The sequence below is a fragment of the Macrobrachium nipponense genome, chromosome 17 (genome assembly GCF_015104395.2).
Source record: "Macrobrachium nipponense isolate FS-2020 chromosome 17, ASM1510439v2, whole genome shotgun sequence".
Taxonomy (NCBI): Eukaryota; Metazoa; Arthropoda; class Malacostraca; order Decapoda; family Palaemonidae; genus Macrobrachium; species Macrobrachium nipponense.
The window spans coordinates 39,470,463-39,494,399 of NC_087210.1; the positions used below are offsets into that span (position 1 = coordinate 39,470,463).

General features: G+C 38.3%; 1 protein-coding gene and 1 pseudogene across 1 annotated transcript; both read left to right on the plus strand.

Moving 5' to 3' along the window:
* Positions 1-4,624: 4,624 nt before the first annotated feature.
* Positions 4,625-14,449, plus strand: LOC135196187 (transient receptor potential channel pyrexia-like). Its single transcript, XM_064222778.1, has 3 exons — positions 4,625-5,340; positions 5,660-5,818; positions 6,181-14,449. Exons 1-3 carry the CDS (start codon positions 5,215-5,217, stop codon positions 8,434-8,436), a joined length of 2,541 nt encoding a protein of 846 aa, XP_064078848.1. The 5' UTR covers positions 4,625-5,214; the 3' UTR covers positions 8,437-14,449.
* A 192-nt stretch (positions 14,450-14,641) lies between these two features.
* Positions 14,642-21,675, plus strand: LOC135196186 (uncharacterized; annotated as a pseudogene).
* The last annotated feature ends 2,262 nt before the right edge of the window (positions 21,676-23,937 follow it).

Here is a 23,937-nt window from a genome sequence, read left to right on the forward strand (position 1 = left end):
ATATATATATATATATATATAATATATATATATATATATATATATATAATATATATTGTGAATATATTTACACGTCTGTAATTTTCTGAGTTCAACAGTAATTAGATAACATTATATTGTCCATTTCGTAATTTTTAATTTGGAAGCATTTTGAAAACTTTCTTCTAACCATATACATGTACTTAATTAAAGGCATGTGAACTACATTTCCTTCCAGATGCCTGATGACCTTAAGTACATCGTAAGCAGTCAAGAAGTATGGGTATCTTCCAATACTTATCAAGTCAGGTTTCCTTTGAAAGTTCTTGCAATTGGAAAACATCAGTCTTAACTGCTCTTTGAGCGGGTTTTCAATATATCATCTTTCTTCAGTTAACAGTCAACGAAAGGTATTTACGACAGATGAGTAGCAAAGCAGCGCATCATTTTCCCATACATATGGACTTTAACTTTGCCTCAGTTTCCACTCTCTTTTTTAATGTTTTTAAAAGCCACTGCTGTTTCCATCCTAAAGTCATCAGGAATTAAATGCACGTCACAAGTTCGTAAGTACCAGGAGAAATTTTTTAAAATACATGTTGGAGTAAGAAGTGATATTTGCTTGAATTCTGTAGAATCATAAATTTATCAATAAATCTGATAGTCATCAAGTTCATTTTTACAATTCAAATAGGAGATTTTGAATGATAACAAAACCTAGTTCATATTATCACACTTTCACCTATTATATGGCAAAACATTTCCGTTACTCGAAACAACATTTAGATGATTTGCAATATTTTATATATCACAAAGCTTTCCTTTATGATTTTTTTTAATTCAGTTTGAAAGGATATTCGATTTAAAAAGGTATAGCAGCTTTACATTTAAAGACAACTGAATTCATACACTCACACACATTACACACGTACACAGACACACACACACATATAAATACACACACACACACATATATATATATATATATATATATATATATATATATATATATATATATATATATATATACACATACCTTCTCCCGGCTTCTTCTATCATCAAAATTCTAAACCTCAAAGCACAAGAAACAGCCTACCTTTAAAATCAACACCGTCATCCTTGTTCATTGAAGTCCATCTAGGAATAGTTGATCCCATCTCTCATGTTGAAGCTCAAATAAACAAAGGCTAGATTAAACTCCTTAATTTCTAGCAAATAAGTAAATGAAGGTCAATATCTCAGACTGGCAAATACATTCTGATACTAATCACTTTAGTTCTCCCAAAAATAATGTCAAAAGTCTATCATGACCCAAAGTCACAGTTATCTGTCCACATTCCTTTATTATGTGACCTATAATAAATGCATCTGAGGGAAAAATGAAGGATACTTTTTGGAAAAAAAAAATAGAGCATAAAGACATAAATGCATAAATGGAGGAACTCCCTAGTTACCAAAATCACCCAACACATCCCCAAGGTTATATATGGTAAATATGCAAAGATAATAAACAGGGAAAAATATTCAATAATATGTCAATCAAATCTAACTGAGTGCGCAACTCCTTCAGTCTCCAGTTGGGTATTTTAAAATTAAAATATCACTCACTCACCTTTGCTGGCAAAATCTAGTGCCCTCCACCAATTTAAGTCACTGCCAGAATAATTCATCTATACTACAGATTCAATATAAGACACCCTAATAACCCCATTAGAGGCACACTTACGAACACACTCATTCTTCTAGGACATTGTTTCGCCGCTCCCTGTGACAGAAGTCCCGTGACATGATCCAGCACAACAGGGTGAACACTCACAACTATGTGAGCCAGCCAGATTTCCAAGACCCGAATACCTTTCCATTCTTCGCGAGAACTGCAGTTTACAAAACAACCTAGTATGTGCTGACAAGTGTTCATCTTGCCCCGAAGTATCTTAAACACACCAACACTGTCGAACATTCCATCAGGGATCATATGACATACATTACAATGCTCCATATATTATCTACTAATTGTTCTATGAGTTGTCAACACGGCTCGGCACCGGCTCGTCGTCCTCCCGGCAGGACCAACACTCAGTGTGGGCAAGAAAATTCCGTAAAATTTATTCAGCACAGCATGTGTCACTGCCAGTGAAGTCTTGGGTACAGGCTTCTGTTTCACACAAAACTTGATCCATAATTAATGCTGATACCCTTCCACACACATCATGACAATTATTATGGCCACCAATACCATAATAGTGGGAAGAAGAGTATAGGAAGGAAAACTAGTCCTCCCCATCCTCAGCAAGTGGAGGAATCGCAATCACCTGTATTTCTGGGACTTTGATTACGCTGTGGTTTCCTTGTAAGTGCTTTAAAAATAATTTGGTTGTTGAGTTGTAACCCATCTGCTTAACACCAGGAGGCCATTCTGAGACTACTCTGCACGATCCATGGAAGGGCTGTGATCCTTGTAGGCAGAGCTGGGCATCGCTACTCAAATTTCGTTTCAGCACCCCGCATCTCCGCAACTTTGAGAGGTGGTTGCCACTATCGGTACTTCAGCAACTTTTTGCACTTTTGGAACCCACTACCCGCACCTCCGCTACCATTGCTTTCACTGTAAAGGGCAACCAAAGCGCAACTCAAAATAAATAGCTTTTTTAATGAAACAGAAATTCTAACCCCTTTTTTTTTTTATCTTAAACGCAAAATAGTAGAAAAAACTATTTTTACTCCATTAGGGTAATACCTTAATAGGGTAAAAATACTTTGCAAGGATACAATTATACCCTTAGAAAGTATTTTTACTCTATTAAGTATCAAATCACTAAATCAGCACGAAAAATACACAAAGTTTATATTATTTACATAATATTAGGTTCTTTCCTATTACTTTAAATAAATAATATATATATATATATATATATATATATATATAAATATATATATATATATATATATATGTATATATATATATATATATATATATATATATATATAAAAGTCATATAACATTTCCGCGCGGTGGTGTAGTAGGTAAAAGCTTCACTGACGTTCCTGGATTTGAAAGGCTCCATGGGTTCGCGCCCCGGTCCAGGCAAGTCTATTATCGAGAAAAAAATTCCCCTTCGGTTAAGCATATATGAAAATATATTAATTCCAAGGTAGAGCGAATTAGATATTGAAGGACATTGTAGCTCGATATATATATATATATATATATATATATATATATATTATATATATATATATATATATATATATATGTGTGTGTGTGTGTGTGTGTGTGTGTCTGTGTGTGTATGTATATACACACACACACACAAATTGATACCGGGGCAAATAAAAAATCATATATAAATTTCATTACCTTGACCAAAGAAACAGATTTCCGGATTTTTTTGCAAAAAACTCCAAGACTCCAAGTTCGGAGCAAAAAACTAGATCAAGTAGGAAAATCCATAAAAATGATAGATATTTCAACTCTTCAGTCTTTCAAAAATCAAATTACATTTCCTCTTTTGTTTATTATTACTCCAATCACCATCAAAAGGGTAAATTTTCTGATTTTTCTGGGATGTTCCTAAGGGCTCTGCGGTTCTGTAGACCGCAATTTATTGACGTTGAGATTAAAAGTGTTTATTGTATTGCCTTGAAACTTAAATACCCAAGGACGTTTTTAGATGTGGTATGGAAAAGAGCTAGGAAAACATTTTATTTTATCTAATGATAAACTTGAATATATGAGCATAACATTTTCAAATTACCGTTTAATGAAAGGTTTTTAGAAATTCCTAGAATTTTAAAGTTTTTCAACATAAATACTGTTTTCAGTAATACTAATGTTAAGAGTTTAGTAATAAAAAATTCTCCTACAGAAGTTTCTGGCTGCATATTTGATATTCCTTGTAAAAACTGCGATAAAATATTTTACGGACAAATTGGGAAATTACTTTCTCAACGAATTAACCAACACCAATATTCTGTGAGAACTGGCCAAATGTCGAATGCATTACTCGTACATATGAGAGATTTAGATAATCCATTTAATTGGAGTCAAGTAAGATCCTTAATCCTGTCGGTGTCACAGTTAAGAGGAATATCACTGAATCTTGTTTCATCAAGTCAAAGAACTAAAGTATTCTAAATTTATGTATTGGTTTGTTTAAGCTCGATGCCTTCATAATTAAAAAAGGTTGTAGCCATATAAACGTAACAACATTAATATATTCAGTTTTATACATGTGTTTGGACTTTGTATAGCTATGACTGCGTGATCTCAAATTATCTGAATTTTACCTTTTTGACAATTAACCATCTGGTATTCTTGATCTTTTTGTTTACCTTGTAACCTGCTTTCGAACTTCATTGCATTTGTACCTCGACAATGCCTGAATAAAGCTCTTAGTTTGACTTTCTGCCTAACATTTTTCTGTGGTATTCGCTATATATATATATATAATATATATATATATAGATATATATATATATATATATATATATATACATATATATATATATATATATATATATATATATATATATATATATATGTGTGTGTGTGTGTGTGTGTGTGTGTGTGTAAATGTATACATATACCCACCTGTCTATCTTTTGTTGTGGTTAAATCTTTCGTGTTCGGACTGAGACACTGTTTTATCATTCTTTACTCTTACTGAACTTGAGTATTTGCAAAGAAAATTTATTTTTCTTCTAAAGCGCAAAATGTTAGATTCCACACACATTACCCGACTAATCAAAACTTTAATGGAAGCTGAGGTGACTCGGGCCTACCCAGACATTGGTTACCTGCTACTGCTTTCTAAAGTCTAAAGGGTTGGGTGAACAGGCCTACTTAATCTCAGTGACTTCATCTGTCTCCTGTAATCAAGGCAGGCTGTAATTGTTGGGCTTGTGAGATTATTGTGGCCAAGTGAAGGAATGGGCTCTTGTTCCTATAGGAGCTCACAACACCGACTGTGGAATGTCATACAAGTCAAGAGGACTAGGATTTTAGGGGATGGGTGGATTGCTGAGATTAAATGGTAATTTTTTGGGATAATCTGGAACTGGATTCTAATACACTTAGAACTTTAGCAAAAAAAAACTTAATATGCTTATCTCATTTGTTGTCCATTTCATATTTCAAAATCTGGATGATCTCGGGTTAAGAAGACAAGCTAGCAAGGAAAACTAGTTAACATTGGTTCCCTTAAATTACTATTTGAAAGTCTAAGTTTTTTAAAAATGGATTTGACACCTGTGTGTGAAGTGAGCAACTATGATGAGACTGACAGAGTTGCAGCAAGTCCTGATATGGGAGAGGAGGGCTGGTGTAACCAACATGAAGTGGATACCCATGCATTGTTCATGGTAAGTAATGTTCCAACGATTTTTTCTTTGAGTCCACAGAATTTCAAAGTATTTCAAAGGAGTCTTCAATTTTCTGTTATGTAATAATTCATACTAAACTCGTTATGAGTCTAAAGACGTGCTTTAAGTAATTAATTTTCTGTTGTTGAGTAGTCAGACTTAGTTCTTTTGACAAATGGTATATTTTCCTACTATAATACAGTGTATTCTTGGGTAATACACATAATAAATTTGTCTCTAATGGATTGCTCAAAGGTTTTCTTAATGTGAAAACAGCAACTCAATGATGATTAAATAGTCATATATTCACACCTGGCAGGCAATTCATAATGGAGATCTCGATCATATGACAAGTTTGTTAACGCAAAATCCAGAGCTGGTAAACTACATAGAACAGGATGGTTCGTCTCCACTACACGTATCCTGCCAAGTCCATCATCTTGAAATCATGAATTTGCTCCTTAAACATGGTGCTGAGGTAAGCTCCTTCCTCTGACCCTTTAAAGTAAGCTAGAATAAAGTAGTTAAAAAGTTCTGAAAAAAGAGAGTTCCATTGTTTGATTGTAATAATAACCATAAAATACCTAACTCTGAAGACTGAAAGAAAAACTCCAAGCATAGAATTTACATATTCTAAAATTTGAGTATGTTAAAGCGTGCCTAGTTTTGATTTAAATATCAAAGTGGCAGACACAAAACGGTACGGATTTTAACAGATGAATTTCGTAAGTAAATTAAAAGAAAAACTATGGTTAAACAGTATTATTGCTTGCTGGATTTTATAGAAGCAATATATGCATAATGATTATAAAATTCAACAGGAAAAATTCTCTTTTTTAGGTTGAATTATTTGACAACTCTGGAAATTCTGCATTACACGTGGCTGTGAAAGAATGCTGGCATGATGGTATCAAGGAACTGTTGGATCATGGGTCTTCTCCAAACGAAATAAGCAGCCCTACAGGAATAAGAGAGAGTTACAGGGAAACTCCCCTTCACACAGCAGTGCGACTTGGAGATCTACAGTCAGTGTCAATGCTTCTGCAATACAGCCTTGACTTGAGTGTCAAAGACAGCAACAACAATTCAGTGGTACATTTGGCAGCAACTCTGCATAGACCAGAACTGCTCGAGTTACTAGTCAAGGAACCAAAGTGTGCATTTGAAAGTGACACTAAAAGCTCAGTTGACTATACAGTGTTCCATGCGGCCCTAAATGATTGCAAAGATGTTGCTGACAGCAAAATGGTCAAAGTATTGGAACTGTTATGGAGTGTAAGTCACGACATCAACAAGGTCAATTTATTAGGAGAAAGTCCACTGTTTCTCGCTTGCCGGTCTGGATTACCCAACGTTGTTAGTTTTCTTCTCTCCAAAGGCTGTGATCCCATGGCCATCACTAATGCAGGACAATCATCATTACACAGTGCATGTCAGGCAGGCTGTAGCACTACTTTGAAGCACCTGCTTTCCACTGGCCTTGTTAATAATCTAGTTACTAAAACAGATAATGATAACAACTCACCCTTTTATTTTGCTGCCCAAAGTTCATCCAACGAATGTTGTGAAATTCTCCTTAAAAACGGTGCACATTTGACAGATATGAATGGGGGAGATCAGACCAATTGCTCTCTTATTCTGGAAAGAGTTCCATCTGCTTTGCAGTTACTTAGAAAGACATTCGATGCTCATATATCACTTTGTGAGAAAAGTGAAATGGACCCAGGCTTCAGCGTAAGTTTTGACTATTCAGTACTTCTATCTTCTAAGAAGGAAAATATCCAGAGTTCCATAATATCTGAACTAATTGGCTCTTCAGCAGAGCCTCTTATAAAACACCCATTACTTGAGGGTTTCCTGTTTATTAAATGGCGTCATATTAGTAGTTTTTTCTACTTTTACGTAACATTGTTCCTTATTTATGTCCTAATGCATACCAGCTTTATATTTATGACATTTGGTGAAAATCCAGTCAATTGGTCAGAAAATATGGGTCTTTTGCTGGCATATCAAATATCACATATACATCTTCTCCTACTTACCCTTATTCCAGATACCATCATTATGTTTTCCAACTACCAGAAATATCTTTTACAATGGGAAACTTACTCCAAGTTAATTGCTCATACAAGCTCTGTAATTCTCGTATTTCTGCCAGGAATAAAACCTGTCAATATAACAGTTCTGCCAGTAAATGATACGCTTATTAATAGCGTGGCAAATATAACCATAGAAGATACAGAAGAGCTGTCTGTAGAGAGACAAGTTGCATCTATATCCTCCTTCTTCATCTGGGTCGAATTCATGTTGCTTTTAGGTAGATTTCCCGAACTGGGTTCCTTTATTCTTATGTTCACACGTGTGGCAAAATCAATCATTCGTTTCCTAATGGCCTTCTTAAGCCTTATAATTGGATTCTCTATTAGTTTTTATATTTTGTTTCACAAAGTTCCAGTTTTTGCCAATTATCAAATAAGTTTTGTTAAAATCCTTATGATGATGACAGGTGAAATAGCTTACAGCGAGTTTGTCCTGGGCCAGGAGTTGTCTCTGATCCATCTTGTATTCTTGACCTTGCTCATGTTTATGATACCCGTTTTGCTCGCAAATCTTCTTATTGGACTTGCTGTCAATGACTTGCCAAGTCTTAAAAGGCAAGGGAAAATTAAGAGACTAGTAAAAGAAGCTACATACCTTGTAGGCTATGAAACATTCTTATCATACACTCTCGATAAAAGACTTTTCCCTAGACAGCTTCATAATTTTTTAACTTCCAAAAGCCGAATAAAAAGTTTAGTTACAGTAAAGCCAAACCAAGTCAGTGTAGATCCACTGGATAAATACAATGTGCCGAGGGAAACGCTGTACGAAGCAATCACCCTCGCAAAATCCGAAAGTTCTTTAGAAGACTTTTCACACCATTTCGATGATATAGAGACGCTCTTCAAAACATTCCAGGCTAAATACAGTGCAGATCTCATGCATCAAAACAAGAAAATTCGAAAAATTATCGATATATGTACAGTAATGAAAGCACAGTTAGATCATTTACAACAAGACATAATGGAACAAAAAACCAAACCTAAAGAGAAATAAATAGCTAGACCAATAAACAAGAACTAAGCATGCACAAACTTTTATATACAGCTCTCACAATTGAACAAAATTTACCAAGAATTTTAACTAATTGCTTTCAAATACAGCTGCTACAGGGGGATGAAATTCGAATATTACCATTGTAATAACACATTCAAAGGAAGGCTTTATAAACCATTTGTCCAACATTTTGCTGTGTGTACCAAAATAACACTTATTTTCACATATGACCTGCAAAATTCATATATGAAAATAGATTTGAAATTATTTCCTGATGGGTTCTTCCTCAAATAGTCCAACAGTGCTTCTTTTGGATTTCGCTTTTACAAAACACCAAATTCACAGTTGACATAAAACAAAAAATATTCACAGCTGACAAAAACATTATGCAAGATATGGCTTATGGATTTCCTTTCTTGAAATACACATCTCTCTTATAAGATTGTTTTCTTGTAGCATCCAACTTCATCGCATTCATACTTGATAATCAGTCCAGTCCATTTCATCTTCGGTATAGGACACTGAACATACAGGTCTTTAGGTTCTCCCAACATATTCACTGAAAGAAGGCCTGGAATGGAATGCAAGATGAAGCATTAAATGGACGATAAAAATTTTGGTGAACACTTTCTTTCAGATCTAAACAATCAGGTAACAACCAGTCTTTGATAAAGTTTAGATATTTGAAGATACTCTGAGCAAGGTAAAATTCTCATAAACAGAGCTCTCCATTGGTCCTTACGTGCTAGTCTCTATCATGAATGATATTCTGTCTGGTTAACCGTAGGGTTCTCTGCACTCAATATAGTTGCATATGCCACATATTAGTTTCATGTCTGAAACTGAGGGTTTTCATTCAGAGCAATCCTGGGTCTGACATACTTGATAATAGTTAATTTATTGCTATGATTTACATATGTATTTTATTAATGTTAAGAATCACCCGGTTGTGCCAGTGTATGAGGTCTGCAAAGTCCATGACCCAAGTATCTAAAAGAAGTGTGTTCTCATAGTGGTATTATCCTTCAGTATTATGAAGTTGCACCCCTGAATTTTACATATAGTAAGTATATTTCACTGTCTTATTTTGAGATTGAACAGAGCAGTGTATCTCACATGACATCTCTATATATTTGCTCATAAATACATCCAGGGGTTGCTGCTGATCTTAGTTCTTATCTTTTAAGGTAGTATGTCAGTTATAATTGCAATTTTGCAAAGAACTATTAGCAAAAAACATGCATAATCCAAAAATGTTACTGCCTCTTCGATCTCAGTAAATCCAGTAAATTTACATAAAAATGTTATAACAAATCTACTCAGAATTTGTTACTGATTTTAGTTCTTATCTGTTATGATATTGTGTGAACTTATTATAATTTTACATAATAAAAGAATAAATTATTTGAAAAAATATGTACAACTTGGCAAAGAGGCCCCACAAGGGATTGTAAGGTCATTTTCAACTTCTCGAGGAAGGTAGGGCGACTCTTTTAGATTTTTTCATTATGCCTTTTGCATTTGCATATCTTCCTCATTCCATTGATGTGTTTTTTCTTTAACTGGCTGACCTCAAAGTTTTAGCCGGTGTGGCATGCTGCTTATGTTTTTTTGTTAGCCCAGCTCATAATGACTTTAATGACTGACTCATTTTCTGACAGCATGGTATCGATTAATCTTTCTGTTTTATGTGAAAATATTCTCCATATTCTCTGGATTTGTGGGTTAAGAGTAGTTTCAGCATTGTTCTTTCTGCCACCTCTTAACTCCATCGGTGATGACAGGGACTACTGTGCATGTCTCAACGCATTGAGTCATGGCAGCTCCTTCTCCTGCCTTCCTGGCATAGGAAGGTCGTCATTGGGTCCATTGTTCCTGAGGGGATCCCTGCCTCTGCTGAAGTACCTGCAGGGTTGGAGACACCTCTTCTGCTTTGCACGCACCCTCATTATCTCCTTCCTCGTTGTTGTCATCTGCTGCCTCCTCGCCTTCCTCATCCAAAACCTCAATCTGGGAAGGAGAAGGTTACTCTCTGGCCCCCTATGAAATCTTGTCATGAATTTCTAGGGTCCTGCTTCATCTTCGGAGTGAGCAAAGGGTTCTCTTGTCAGCTCTACCACACCTGAAGGTGCAATTACTGGTGCGAAGGCCTAATGTGCGAGTGGGTACCCCTGTTACTGCTCCCTTCACTAGTTTGAGAAACATGCTTCCAAACTAGTGCTACGTTAGGTCCTCAGTCTGACTGAGATGCCTTGAATTACAAGGTTCTGTAGAGACTCGCACATCCCAATCTGCGTACGGTGGTCCCTGTCTCCATACCAGGGAGGGCACAGGGTGAGAGAAAGAGATGAGACACTCAGGTGCCTCTACTCTCCCTGCCAGTACTGTGATCGGTACTTGGCCAGATGCCGGAATAGTGCCGTAATGTCTAACTGAGCACCTGGAGAGACGAAGAGGATGTCCCCTGTACAGACTCCTACAGGTGCTTCAGCCCTGAAGGAATCTGGGGCACACCGTGAGAGGAATGAATGCCCTCGTCGGCAGGTCATTCCTTCAACTCCTTCCAGTCCTCCATCACATGTGAGCGAGAGGAGCAACTCGGCCGAGCCAGAGTTGCAGCTCAGTGATGGTGAGCCAAGGTCTCTGCCTGCCATGTGAGAACTACTTTGCTTTTCTTGGGGTAGAGCCTCTCTTTAAATAGAGGCATTCTCTTACACCCATATTGCAATCATCACCATGAGTTGGTGATTGAATGCGCCTCACCTCACCAAACCACTTGGTGGACAGGACAGGTGAGAGAGCTAGGTTTTCCTCACCTGTTCCCTCAACTTCTTGGATTTTCTGGAAAGTGAGTTCGAACAGGTAGGACTCCACTGAGGGTTCTCAAAGGGGTCCTGCTCCTCAAACTTAAACTCCTGATTCAGTCCTTGGACCAAGCAGGAAATATGCTGGAGGTGTTGAGGAAGGATTCCAGGGGTCTGGCGAGGTTCTCATTAGGGGAGAGTAGATCAGGAAGCCTGCAATTTAAAGAGACTCGAGGTCCTTTGTCAAAGAGGTGAATATTCCCAAGATATGAAGGACCTTTGAGGAGATCATAGCACTGATCTGTCAGCACAATGGTCTAGAGGATGGATGTACGACCTTGTCAGGAGATCATCCCTCTCCAATGGGACTAATGTGGTCTTCCCTTGCCATTGGGGTCCTCAGTAAGAAAAGTCACTTGGTTTGAATCCTCAGGCAAGTTGCTTCCTCCTCCTCTGCCTCACCGGAAGAGGTTATTCTAACCTCTAAAGAGGTCGTTGTCAGCTAAATAGGGGGACCTTGGTTTAGTTCGCCCAGAGGCAGTTTCCCTCTTGCAACAGCAAGCAGCAATCCGGGTGGTCACCACTCTGGCTGTTTTCTAAGCTGTTTCCGGCCTTGATCTGTGGTCTTTTAAGTTGGCTGAACTAACGGCTCACTTGAGGGCTATTGTTTTGGAGGAGGGTTTGGTTTTAGGTAGACAGTGCCTGTCGGGAAGTAGAGCGATTTCCTACCTAGCCTATCAGACAGCAACCTGTGGCTAACCTGGTCCTTAAGAGGAGAGGCACAGTCTTGACTTGCCTGACCAGGACCTTGGGCCCCCAAGCTCGCTTTGACCATAAGGAATGGGCTGCGGCTGGGTTCCTCCTCTCTCTACTCTAGAGGCATGTTAGGTGCTGAGGTGGACAAGTATAGAGTCATAGATAATGACCGCCTTGTCCATCAGGCAGTGCTTAGGTCTCGAAGCCTTTGTGTGTCACTGTGGCCCAACCTTTAGGTCAGGCTGACTTTTTCAAGCCCTAGGGAAACTCACACTCTGAAGGGCACTAGAGGAAATAAGCACTCCTTTCTATTTTTGCTTAACCCTTAAACGCCGATTGGACATATTAAATATCAACGAAAATTGTCTGTTGGGTGCTGAATTGACATGCGAAACGTTGATGCAAAATTTTTTTTTTTAAATTCGCGGAAAAATAGTTATAGGCCTACTTATCGAAAACTTTTGAATCACGCACCTTGAGGGATGCTGGGGGTTCACGGATCAAGCTGTTGTTTTGTTTACAATCGTTACCCAGGCGCGCAAGCGCGAATTTCTTTCATCTCGCACTAAAAAGCATCAGCGACGCATCTCAGAAATTATTTCGTCACTTTGACATAATTTTTGCACCATTTTATATTAGCCGTTACATAAAGTTTTATATATGAAAATGTGCGCAATTTTATGTAAAATACAACAATAAACAACTCATGGTTGTAGCTTTTATCAGTTTTTAAATATTATCATATAAATAACGATAATTGCCAAAATTTCAACCTTTGTTCAACTTTGACTCTACCAAAATGGTCAAAAAACGCAATTATAAGCTAAAACTCTATTATTCTAGTAATATTAAATAATTTACCTTAATTTTACAACAAATTTGAAGTCTCTAGCACAATATTTCGATTTATGGTGAATTTATGAAAAAAACTTTTTCCTTAGGTCCGCACGGTAACTCTTCCTAAAAAATCAGAATGTTTTTTTTTCCGATTGTCGTAATGTTTGCACCGTTTTATATTAGCTGTTACATGAAGTTTTATATGTGAAGATGTGTGCATTTTCATGTAGAATACAACAATTAAACAACCCATGGTTGTAGCTTTTATCAGTTTTGAAATATTTTCATATAAATAACGATAAGTACCAAAATTTCAACCTTTGGTAAACATTGACTCTACCAAAATGGTCGAAAACCGCAATTGTAAGCTACAACTCTTACATTCTAGTAATACTCAATCATTTACCTTAATTTTGCAACAAATTGGAAGCCTCTAGCACAATATTTCGATTTATGGTGAATTTAAAAAAAAACTTTTTCCTACGTCCACGCGGTAACTGCCGAAAAAATCAGAAATTTTTTCGTCCGATTGTCGTAATGTTTGCACAGTTTTATATTAGCCGTTACATAACATTTTATATATGAAAATGTGCGCAATTTCATGTAGAATACAACAAAAAAACCCATGGTTGTAGCTTTTATCAGTTTTGAAATATTTTCATATAAATAACGATAAGTGCCAAAATATCAACATTCAGTCAACTTTGACTCGACTGAAATGGTCGAAAACCGCAATTGTAAGCTACAACTCTTACATTGTAGTAATATTCAATAATTTCCATTTATTTTACAACAAATTGAAAGTCTCTAGCACAATATTTCGATTTATGGTGAATTTATGAAAAAAACATTTTCCTTACGTCCGCGCGGTAACCCTTCCGAAAAAATCAGAAATTTTTCGTCCGATTGTCGTAATGTTTGCACCGTTTTATATTAGCCGTTACATAATGTTTTACATATGGAAATGTGCGAAATTTCATGTAGAATACAACAATAAACAACCCATGGTTGTATCTTTTATCGATTTTGAAATATTTATATATAAATAACGATTAGTGCCAAAATTTCAACCTTCGGTCAACTTTGACTCTACCAAAATGGTCAAAAAACGCAATTGTAAGCTAAGAATATTATATTCTAGCAATATTCAATCATTTTTCTTTATTTTGCAACAAATTGGAAGTCTCTAGCACAATATTTCGATTTATGGTGAATTTATGAAAAAACTTTTTCCTTACGTCCGCGCGGTAACTCTTCCGAAAAAATCAGAAATTTTTTCGTCCGATTGTCGTAATGTTTGCACCGTTTTATATTAGCCGTTACAGAAAGTTTTATATATGAAAATGTGCGAAATTTCATGTAGAATACAAAAAAACAACCCATGGTTATAGCTTTTATCAATTTTGAAATATTTTCATATAAATCACGATAAATAGAAAAAATTCGACCTTCGGTCAACTTTAACTCGACCGAAATGGTCAAAAACCGCAATTTTGAGATACAATACTTACAGTCTAGTAATATTCAATCAATTACCTTCATTTTGCAACAAATTGGAAGTCTCTAGCACAATATTTTGATTTATGGTGAATTAAAAAAAAAAAAGAAATTTTACGTCCTTGCGTTACGAATTCATGCATCATATTGTGATAAAATTTTCTCTGTGTTGCTTTGATCATTTTACAATTTGTTATATACAAAAATCATCGCAATTTAGTGTACAATACAACGAAAAAATAATTAACACATTAGCTTTAACCGTTTTGCTCACAGCGCAATTTGTATACAATTATATATTAAATTTTTTTTGCGCTGTCATATATTCCAATATTTATATATGATAATGATATTTATTTTTATTTCTGATGGTTGCATACTAAACTTCAGGCAATGAAAAAAAAAGAGCCATAAATGAACTCTTAATCTTAAAAAATAAGCGTGGTGTGATTTTTTGAAAAAAACTTTTTTCCGCTTCGGCGCTCACTCGCGAACGCCGCCGGCATATGGGAGACACTTTCGAAAATACCGGCTCGGCGTTTAAGGGTTAATTGTCCCTTTCCGCCTCTTCCAAGGGAAGGTAGATGAAAGTAGCAAAGAGGAGTAGAAGAAGGGGTCATCTTTCATCCTGTCCCCCGATTCACTCTTTGTTTTCTCCCCTATGACTGCATTGCAATCATCATCATGGATTGGCAAGAGAATGTGGCTCGCTTCTCCTGACTGCCAGGCGGATAGGACAGTTGAGAGTGCAGAGATTTCCTAACCTGTTCTCTCAACCTCCTGGACCTTTACTGGGAGGTGTGACTCAAACAGGGAGGACTCTGTTGAAGGTTTTCCAAGGAGTCCTGCTCCTAAAGCTTATGTACCCAGCTCGGCCCTTGGATCAAGCAGGACATATGCTGGAGTAATAGAGGTGGGACCTCAGGTGTCTCTTGAGGTTCTCCTCCAACCCCTCCAAAGGGGATGGTAGACCGGGAAGACCACACCTTGGAAGGACTCAAAGGTCATTTGCCATGAGATGTGGACATTCCCAAGATACAGAGGACCTTTATACCTCCTTCACAGCTGTCTCCTCTGACGATGTCTCTGTATACTCCTCTCCATACATAGTGTGGTATTGTCAAGTGGTGCAACCCCTGGCTCTTCATGTTTGGAGGAGGTCCTCCATCTCTTGTGAACAGGAGGACCCTCCTTCTTATTCCGAGATCATTGGTTGTGGAAGAGGAAGCTTGCCTCTCCCTCTGCTACTTCGGAGAAGCTTGCTTACAATACTTTGTTTGGGCCTTGGGCTGACTGAGACACCTGGATAGTTCAAGCCTTTATGTAAGACTCTTATTTCCTCATCTAGGAATGGATGGCTTCCTTTTCCCTTCCGTGCCAGTAAAGGCACAAGGCAAGAGAAGATCTGACATAAACAGGTAATGCAGTTCTCCCAGCCATTACCTTGACAGGTTACCAGCCCGGGAACTGAATGATGCCATTGGTGTCTAACCAAACACTTGTAGAGAAAGGGAGGAAGTCCCCTATACAGACTCCTTTGCTAATAGGACAAGTAGTAAGAATGACATTGCTTTTCCGGCAATCACTTCTCCCTACTCCTCCTTTTTCCCCATCACGAATGCTCAACAGGTGTGGCTCGGCCAAGTGAAGGGCTCTGCCTAACCCAGGGCTGCGGCTTGACAATACCGAATTGGTAGCTTAGCTCCTTCCTTTATATTCAGGAAGAATCTGCCAGTGCAACAGGGGCTGAAGGAGGGAGTGGGTTGAGACAGACCACCTGCACTTCCTTCTGCCTTCAGGATGTTTTTCACATGCCCTTGGACACTTTTCCTTGGACCTGTGGTGGAGGCTTGATAATTTGTGTCTTGCCTGGCTCCTGTAACAGGACAGCTTTGCATCTCACCTGAGATGTGTGGTCATGGATATGAGAATGAATAATGGGTGATGTGCCCTCTTGTTCTCCATCCCTTATCCTTCTTTTGTTCCCTCAGGCAGAGAGCAGAGTGGCCACTACATGCTGGAACTGGCTATGATGCAGGTAGGCAACACAACAGTGCTCATTCTATTGTCAGTAGATGATTGAAGCAATCGCTCCTTCCTCTTGCAAGAGGAGGAAGAGCGGTCCTGGACGATGAGACAAACCCACTGCTTGTATTTGCCTTACTGTCTTTCACTGTCAGGTTCATCCAAGCTTGATTTTTCCTATGATATATATTCGTCCATCATAGGAAAGATAGCTCAGAAGTGTGATAATTGGTCTTGCAGGAGGAAGAAAAACTGAGTAGTACTAGTCGAAATGATACAATGTTATATGAAGAAAAGTCTTTGGTGACTAAACAGAATTCTAAAAAGGTGGTAAAATGTTCTGAAGAAAAGCTGAATAGTACTAGTCGAAATGATACAATGTTATATGAAGAAAAGTCTGGTGACTAAACAGAATTCTAAAAAGGTGGTAAAATGTTCTGAGTGTGGCAGAAGTGGTTGCATCAAGAAGAATTGTTTTAAACAGATTGCTAAATGTAAAAAAGAAAAAGATAGATGGAGACAGGGAAATGTCACTAAAACTAGTCGTAGTGATGATGATGTAGCTTGATTTGCTAGTGCTTTATCTGCAACTGTTGCCAAAAATGACTGTATTATAGTTCTAGCATATGTGTAATAGTAATAAGTATTTTTCTGATTTTGTAGAATTTTCTAATTCATTGAATGTTGAAGTGGGTGATGGTAGACTTTTGTCTGCAGTTGGTGAAGGTAGTGTTAGATTGAAAGTTATGCTTCCAGATCTTATGATATAGTGAAAACTTGTTTTTGGAGAATGTATTGTTTTTACCTGAATTAGCACACAATTTAATATCAGTCTCTAAACTTGTTCAAGGTGGTAAAACTGTATAATTATTGTTTGAAACTGTTAATTACTGTTTGGGTTTAATTGGACAGTTTATGTATAAAGGTATTTCTGTTGTTGTGGGTTATTAACCCTTTCATGTCCAACTGACATAATATTACGTAAAAATACTCTATCCCCTATCTATCCAACTGACCGAAATTTTTTGTACGTGTGGTAGGGGCATTTTTTTTATTTTCGGGCAAGTAGCGATTTCCATAGGCTAGATCATACCTTGGACCGTGTATCTCGGGTATCAATACGCCAGCAAAGTAGTTTCGGTACTGCGCATGCTCAAATCCCTGGCGTAGTAAAATTCTCACAATGAAATCAGCTGATCGCACCTATACTTCCCTCTCAGTGACCCCAAAGCCATTTTTCTTGACTCTCCCTCTATTCTTCAACTTTTCCTCTACATTTTCATATATTTACAAATTAATTTCTATGAAAAATAACCGAGATAGGGCTCTTCAAAAAATTGTTATTCTAGCAATAAATGTTGACAACGGTAAAAATTTTTTTTGTTTCGATCAATTTATAGCATCAAAATGAAACTGTTGCCGTATCCAAAGCCATTTTTCTTGACCTTCCCTATATTCTTCAACGTTTCCTCTACATTGGAGTGGCTGGAGAAGTTGGAGCTGGTTTGCCAGCTTCGGAAAGTTGATGACATGGCCAGTGTGATTCCTTTGCGGCTTACAGGTGGGGCCTTTGCAGTGTACTTACAGTTACCCACAGCAGATAGGAAGAAGGCTGACAAGGTCAAAGAAGCATTGTTGGCTGTGTTTGCTGCTGATCCCTATGTAGCCTATGAAAAGTTTGTCAGTAGGAAGTTGCACAGTGGAGAGGCACCGGATGTCTACTTAGCTGAGCTACGTCGACTCGGATCCCTGTTTGGAGGAATTTCTGAAAAAGCTCTTGCATGTGCTTTTGTTGCTGGACTTCCAGAGAGAGTTCGACAGCTGTTGAGAGCTGGGTCTTGCATGGAGGCCCTCGATCTGGAACAGATTTTGGCCCAGGCATGGGCGGTTCCGAAAGATGACCTTCCTTCTGTTTCAGTGGAAACATGTTTTGGCACCACAGGAAGCTTGGGTTCTGTGCCAGTAGAAACAACAGTTCAGAAATGTCATGTATGCCTTGGACCAAATCACTTTGCCAGGGACTGTCTTGCTTGCAACCGAAATGGTCGATTTCGGAGAAGGGTAAAGTGCTATCGGTGTGGTGGAATGGGGCACATTGCGTCACCTTGTCCGGGAAACAAGCAAGGAGAGGAGGCATCAGCGCCAGCCTCCTCTCCCCAAACCCACTGAGTAAGGTGCTGCCAAGTACTGTTTTGAGCGTAGGGGGTCTTCAGTGTTGCGTGTTAGTAGACACTGGGTGTTCTCAAAGCATCGCTCATGTTTCATGCTGTAAGGCATGGAACAAGTGCGCAGTTAGCATGATAACTGTGAGTGGGCAAGAATGGGTGTGTGAAGGAATGGGCGTCGTGCACTTGCAGCTCAGTAATGGAGCTACTGCCAGCATTTCTGTATGTGTAACTACTCTAATGCCACTTGGTTTTAAATTTCTTCTCGGCATGGATGGTGTGAGGGCTCTAGGAGGAGTCATTGTCGATACCCAGGGTGGTGTACGATTTGGAATGGAAGACACTCTTTTTTCTGCAGCTGCTGATGTGATGGTGGGGGTGGATGAGCGTGATTTTAGTGCAATTTATTTTAGTGCATCCTGGAGAATGGAGTAAAGGCATATTCTGTACCTCAGGAGGCAAGGGACCTGTATGAATCATAGCTACAAAGATGGGTGAATGATGGCTGGCTGCTTCCTTATGATGAGAATAAATATGGACTAGCTAAGGGGCTTATTCCCCTCATGGCTGTTGTACAGCAAAATAAAAAGAAGGTGCGGCCTGTACTGGGCTTCAAAGAACTGAATACGTACATTGATGCATTTACAGCAGACTCGGATGTGTGCTCAGACAAACTACGTGAGTGGCGCAGGCAAGGAGTGAATGTATCTGTAGTAGTCTTAGCTAAAGCTTACCTGCAAATAAGAATCCATGAGTCTCTGTGGCCATACCAGACTGTATATTTCAAAGGCCAGAGGTATTGCCTGACTCGACTGGGGTTTGGCTTGAATATTGCTCCAATGGTAATGAAATCTGTTTTAAACTGTGTTCTCCTTCAAGACCCAATTGTAAGAAAAGGAACATCAGCTTATATTGATGACATCTTGGTGAATGAAGATATTGTTAAGGCCAGCCATGTAGAGGAGCATCTTAGAAATTTTGGGCTAGTAAGTAAGCCACACCAAAGACTTGCTGAAGGGGCTCGAGCATTGGGCCTGAGAGTTTGGGGGGAGCAGGAGAGTCTTTTTTGGAAAAGGGACAATGACCTGGGCGATGCACCAAGACAATTGACTCGGCGAGCAGTGTTTTCATACTGTGGTAGACTGTTAGGCCATTACCCTGTTTGTGGATGGCTGCGAGTGGCAGTAGCATTCATCAAGAGAAGAGTCAATAAAGTCACTGAAGGATGGGACGACGTCATTAATGATGATTACATCAAAATGTGTTTGCAGGAACTTCTGGAGAAGGTTAAGAAGGATGACCCTGTGAGAGGACAGTGGAATGTCACCGGTGACAAATTCAAGATCTGGGTGGATGCTAGTTCTCTTGCACTTGGTGTTGCAGTGGAAGTAAATAGTTCCATTGTGGAAGATGCCAGCTGGCTGCGGAAAGACGACTCTTGCCACATCAATATGGCTGAGCTAGATGCAGTCATTAAAGGATTAAATCTTGCACTGGCTTGGAAGATACAAAAGGTGGAATTAATGACTGACTCATCTACTGTGCATAGATGGATTTCAGATGGACTTTTAGGAAAAAACAGATTGAAGACTAAGGCTGCAAGTGAAATGCTCATCAGAAGAAGACTAGGAATAGTCTTGTCATTGATAGAAGAGTGTGACCTCCAGCTGTCTATTACACTTGTGTCTTCTACCAATAATAAAGCTGACAGTTTGACACGTGTACCTCAGCGCTGGCTGAGGGACCTTGGTTCATGTCACCAAGATGCAAAACTTGTGTGTGCTTCTGTTGTCCCTGCAATTAGTGATGGAATTAAGGAGATCCATCATGCTGCTGGTCACCCGGGTGTGAGAAGAACTCCTATTTTGTGAAGAAAGTCCATCCAGGAGTTACCAGGCGGCAAGTACAGGCTATTGTCAAATGCTGTGAGGCATGCCAGTCAATAGACCCGGCCCCAGTGAAGTGGCAGAAGGGTAGTCTGGAAGTGGATAGAGTGTGGCAGAGAGTTGGCATGGATATTACTCACTATGATGGATGGCCATATCTTACTCTCATTGATTGTGGACCATCTCGATTTGCCATCTGGCATCGGCTCCATTTTCAGACCAGTGAGAGCATCATCGGGCAACTTGAGACAGTGTTCTATGAATGAGGAGCACCGGAGGAACTGTTAACTGACAATGACACTGCTTTTCGCAGCAAACTATTTGCTGACTTTGCAAAGAAGTGGTGCGTGCATTTTAATTTTAGATGTGCTTATGTTCCATCAGGAAATGGTATAGCTGAGAGATGCCATCGAACTGTTAAAGTCATTGCTGTAAGGAAAGGCTGTAGCATTGCAGAGGCTGTATATCTGTATAATTTGATGCCTCGTGATGACTGCGACTCAACAACTGCCCCTGTCAGTATGCTGTATTCTTACCCTGTGAGGGTCCGAGGAGTGGATCCATGCACAATGAACAAAGTGCCAGTGAATGGCCCCTACAAAGCAGGTGATGAGGTGTGGGTAAAACCATCCAACATGCGATGCAATATGCAATTTGAAAGAGGCAAGGTTACGAGAGTTTTGTCAGAACAAGCTGTTGAAGTCAATGGAGTTCCACACCATGTTAGAGATCTTCGTTCGTGTTCTTCACAAGGATTGATATTGAGTGAGGAAACTACTGATGCTGAGGATGAGGAGCTTCTTATACAGCTTCCTGTTCATGAAGATGAGGGGGAAGAGGAAGATTCAGGCACTGTTGCTGAGTGCAACGCGATTTCAAGACATTAAACAAGAGTTAGAAGAGCTAGAGTTTGTAATATATGTGAATGTAATTCAGGGGGGAGTGTATAATTATTGTTTGAAACTGCTAATTACTGTTTGGGTTTAATTGGACAGTTTATGTATAAAGGTATTTCTGTTGTTGTGGGTTATTAAGGAAGAGGTGTAAATGACCATTTATGACTAATTGAGTTTGTATATTACTTGTTGTTGATTGTCAATGATTATTTAAGATGTTCTCTTGGAGAGTGGGGAGTATGTGTGGTTAGTTGAAGTCAAGCCCTGTAGGAGATTATTACCTCTCCACCAAAGGATCGTTGTGTGTCTGTATCCATTATATATATATTATTTTTTAAGTAAAGAAGAAAAAACCAAGTCTGTGTTTCTTTACTGCCACAAAAACAGTACGTTTTCATGAAGTATCATGTAAGATTTACAGCATAAGAAGGAAATTGGTAGCCATAGGAAAGAAGGTAGAAATTTCTTCTTTCTTGCCTGATATCGTGAAGTAGGTGCATATTAATTGTAATGTCTCTTCAAATGGAATCTTGTGTCACAGATGATTTTGTCATTTAGGTATGAACAATGTGAAAAAATCGGTGGCTAAAAAAATAGTTAAGGGTATTGATTATGAAATCACTAAAGACACTTCTGTATATGAAAATTGCTGCAATGGTAATAAATATAGAGTTCCCTTTCCCAATGTTGAAGGTAAGCGACAAACCAGAATATTTGACTTAATTCACAGTGATGGTTGTGGAAGATTAGATCCTTGTTCTCTAGGTGGTGGAATTTATTTTGTAACATTTATTGGTGATACCTCAAGATATACTTGGGTATATATATTGAAAAATAAGTGAGGCTTTTAACACTTTTAAGAATTGGAAAAGTCTTGTTGAAAAGCAGTATGATAAGAAATATAAAATTTTACGCACTGATAACGGCAGTGAGTATACGTCGTCTGAATTTGAAAATTTTCTTGAGAAGAAAGGAATGTGTCATGAAAAGACAACTCCTAAAACTCCCGAACAGAATGGATTAGCAGAACGCATGAATAGAACGTTGGAAGAGACAGCGAGTTGCAAAGACATTTTGGACTGAGGGTTTGTCAACTGCAGCTTATATGCGTAACAGAAGTCCTGCTATTGCTTTGAATGATATAACTCCCTATGAGGCTTTGAATGATCACAAGCCTAACGTAAAACGTCTTCGAACTTTTGGGTGTTTCTCAAGTTCCTAAGGATGAGCGAGAAAAACTTGATCCCAAATCAACGAGGTGCATTTTGTGCACAGCATGGATGTTATATTTGATGAAAGTCAATTTTCATCAGCTAAGAAGAAGTCCAAGGGTTCTGCAAAAAAAAATGTATTCAATTTGAAGTTGGGCATGATGGCGATGTAAAAGAAACTACGAATTCGGAGTCTGACATTCGACGGTCTAACAAAAGCAGAAAAGTCCTGCTCGGTTTGGTGAATGGGTATGCTCTTGTGTCGGAGAAAATGAAGCATATACTGTTAAAGAAACTCTCACCAGTCCAGAATCTTCATATTGGAAACAGGCTATGCAAAATGAGCTGGATTAAATTGCCAGTATTAATGTGTGGTCCTTCGTTGAATCTCCTAAGGAAAGGAAGCCTATCAAATCCAAATGGGCATTCAGAAAGAAAATTGGATCAGATGGCATTGTGTGTTCATATAAAGACAGATTAGTAGCGCAAGGATTCTCACAACAGTTAGGTATTGACTATGATGAAACCTTAGTCCTAAAGTGAGATTTGAATCTGTCCATACAGTGTTGGCATAGTTGCTAAACATGGTCTTCAGGCTTATCAAATGGATGACATCAACATTTTTGAATGCTGAACTCTCTGAGGAAATCTACTTGACACAACCAGAGTTATTTCTAGAAAAAGGAAAGGAACACTGTGTATAAGTTGAAGAAATCAATGAGGTAGTTAGAATTCAAGCAGTCTGTTAGTGAGCCCTTCATTTACACTTGTATTACAGATGGTGTTTTCTGTTTGTGTAAATGATATAGTAACCATTGCATGTAAATCTCCTGAATATTTGCCTAAAATATAATCATCATTGAGTGCTCAGAAAAAGATGAAAGATTTGGGTATATTACATTAATTTCTTGGTGTTAATGTTGTTCAGGATGATGGTAATCTTTATTGATTAGTCCGTGTATGCTAAAGCTTTACCGGAGAAATTTGACTTTGAAAATTGTAAACTATCAACACCTGTGGAGGCTAATTATATTCTTGAAAAAGCAGTTGATGACTCTGGCTTGTTTAATCGTGAAACATATCAGTCTGCTGTACTTATCAACTAAGCCAAGACCTGATATAAAGTTTCCTGTGTGTAATGTTGCAAACTACTGTCAGCTGTGAACGAATCTTTATATATCTCAAAGGTACTTGTAATCTAGGTATTCTATGTGATGGACAAAATTCTAGTTCGTGTTATGGTTATTCTGATTGGGCTGGAGACAGAAATGACCACAAATCCACATCAGGTTATTGCTTTTCTTTGGAAAGCGGTTTGGTTTCTTGGCGTAGAAGTAAACAATCATGTGCTGCCTTATCAACAGCCGAAGCTGAGTATGTTACTCTTGCTGGTGCTGCTCAAGAAGCTGTGTGGTTGAAACAGT

Excerpts from the sequence above, each read along its gene's own strand:
- LOC135196187 (XM_064222778.1), top strand. The coding sequence starts at position 5,215 with ATGGATTTGACACCTGTGTGTGAAGTGAGCAACTATGATGAGACTGAC. Across the intron at positions 5,341-5,659 it reads ATACCCATGCATTGTTCATG|GCAATTCATAATGGAGATCT; the intron begins GTAAGTAATGTT and ends CACACCTGGCAG. Across the intron at positions 5,819-6,180 it reads TCCTTAAACATGGTGCTGAG|GTTGAATTATTTGACAACTC; the intron begins GTAAGCTCCTTC and ends TCTCTTTTTTAG.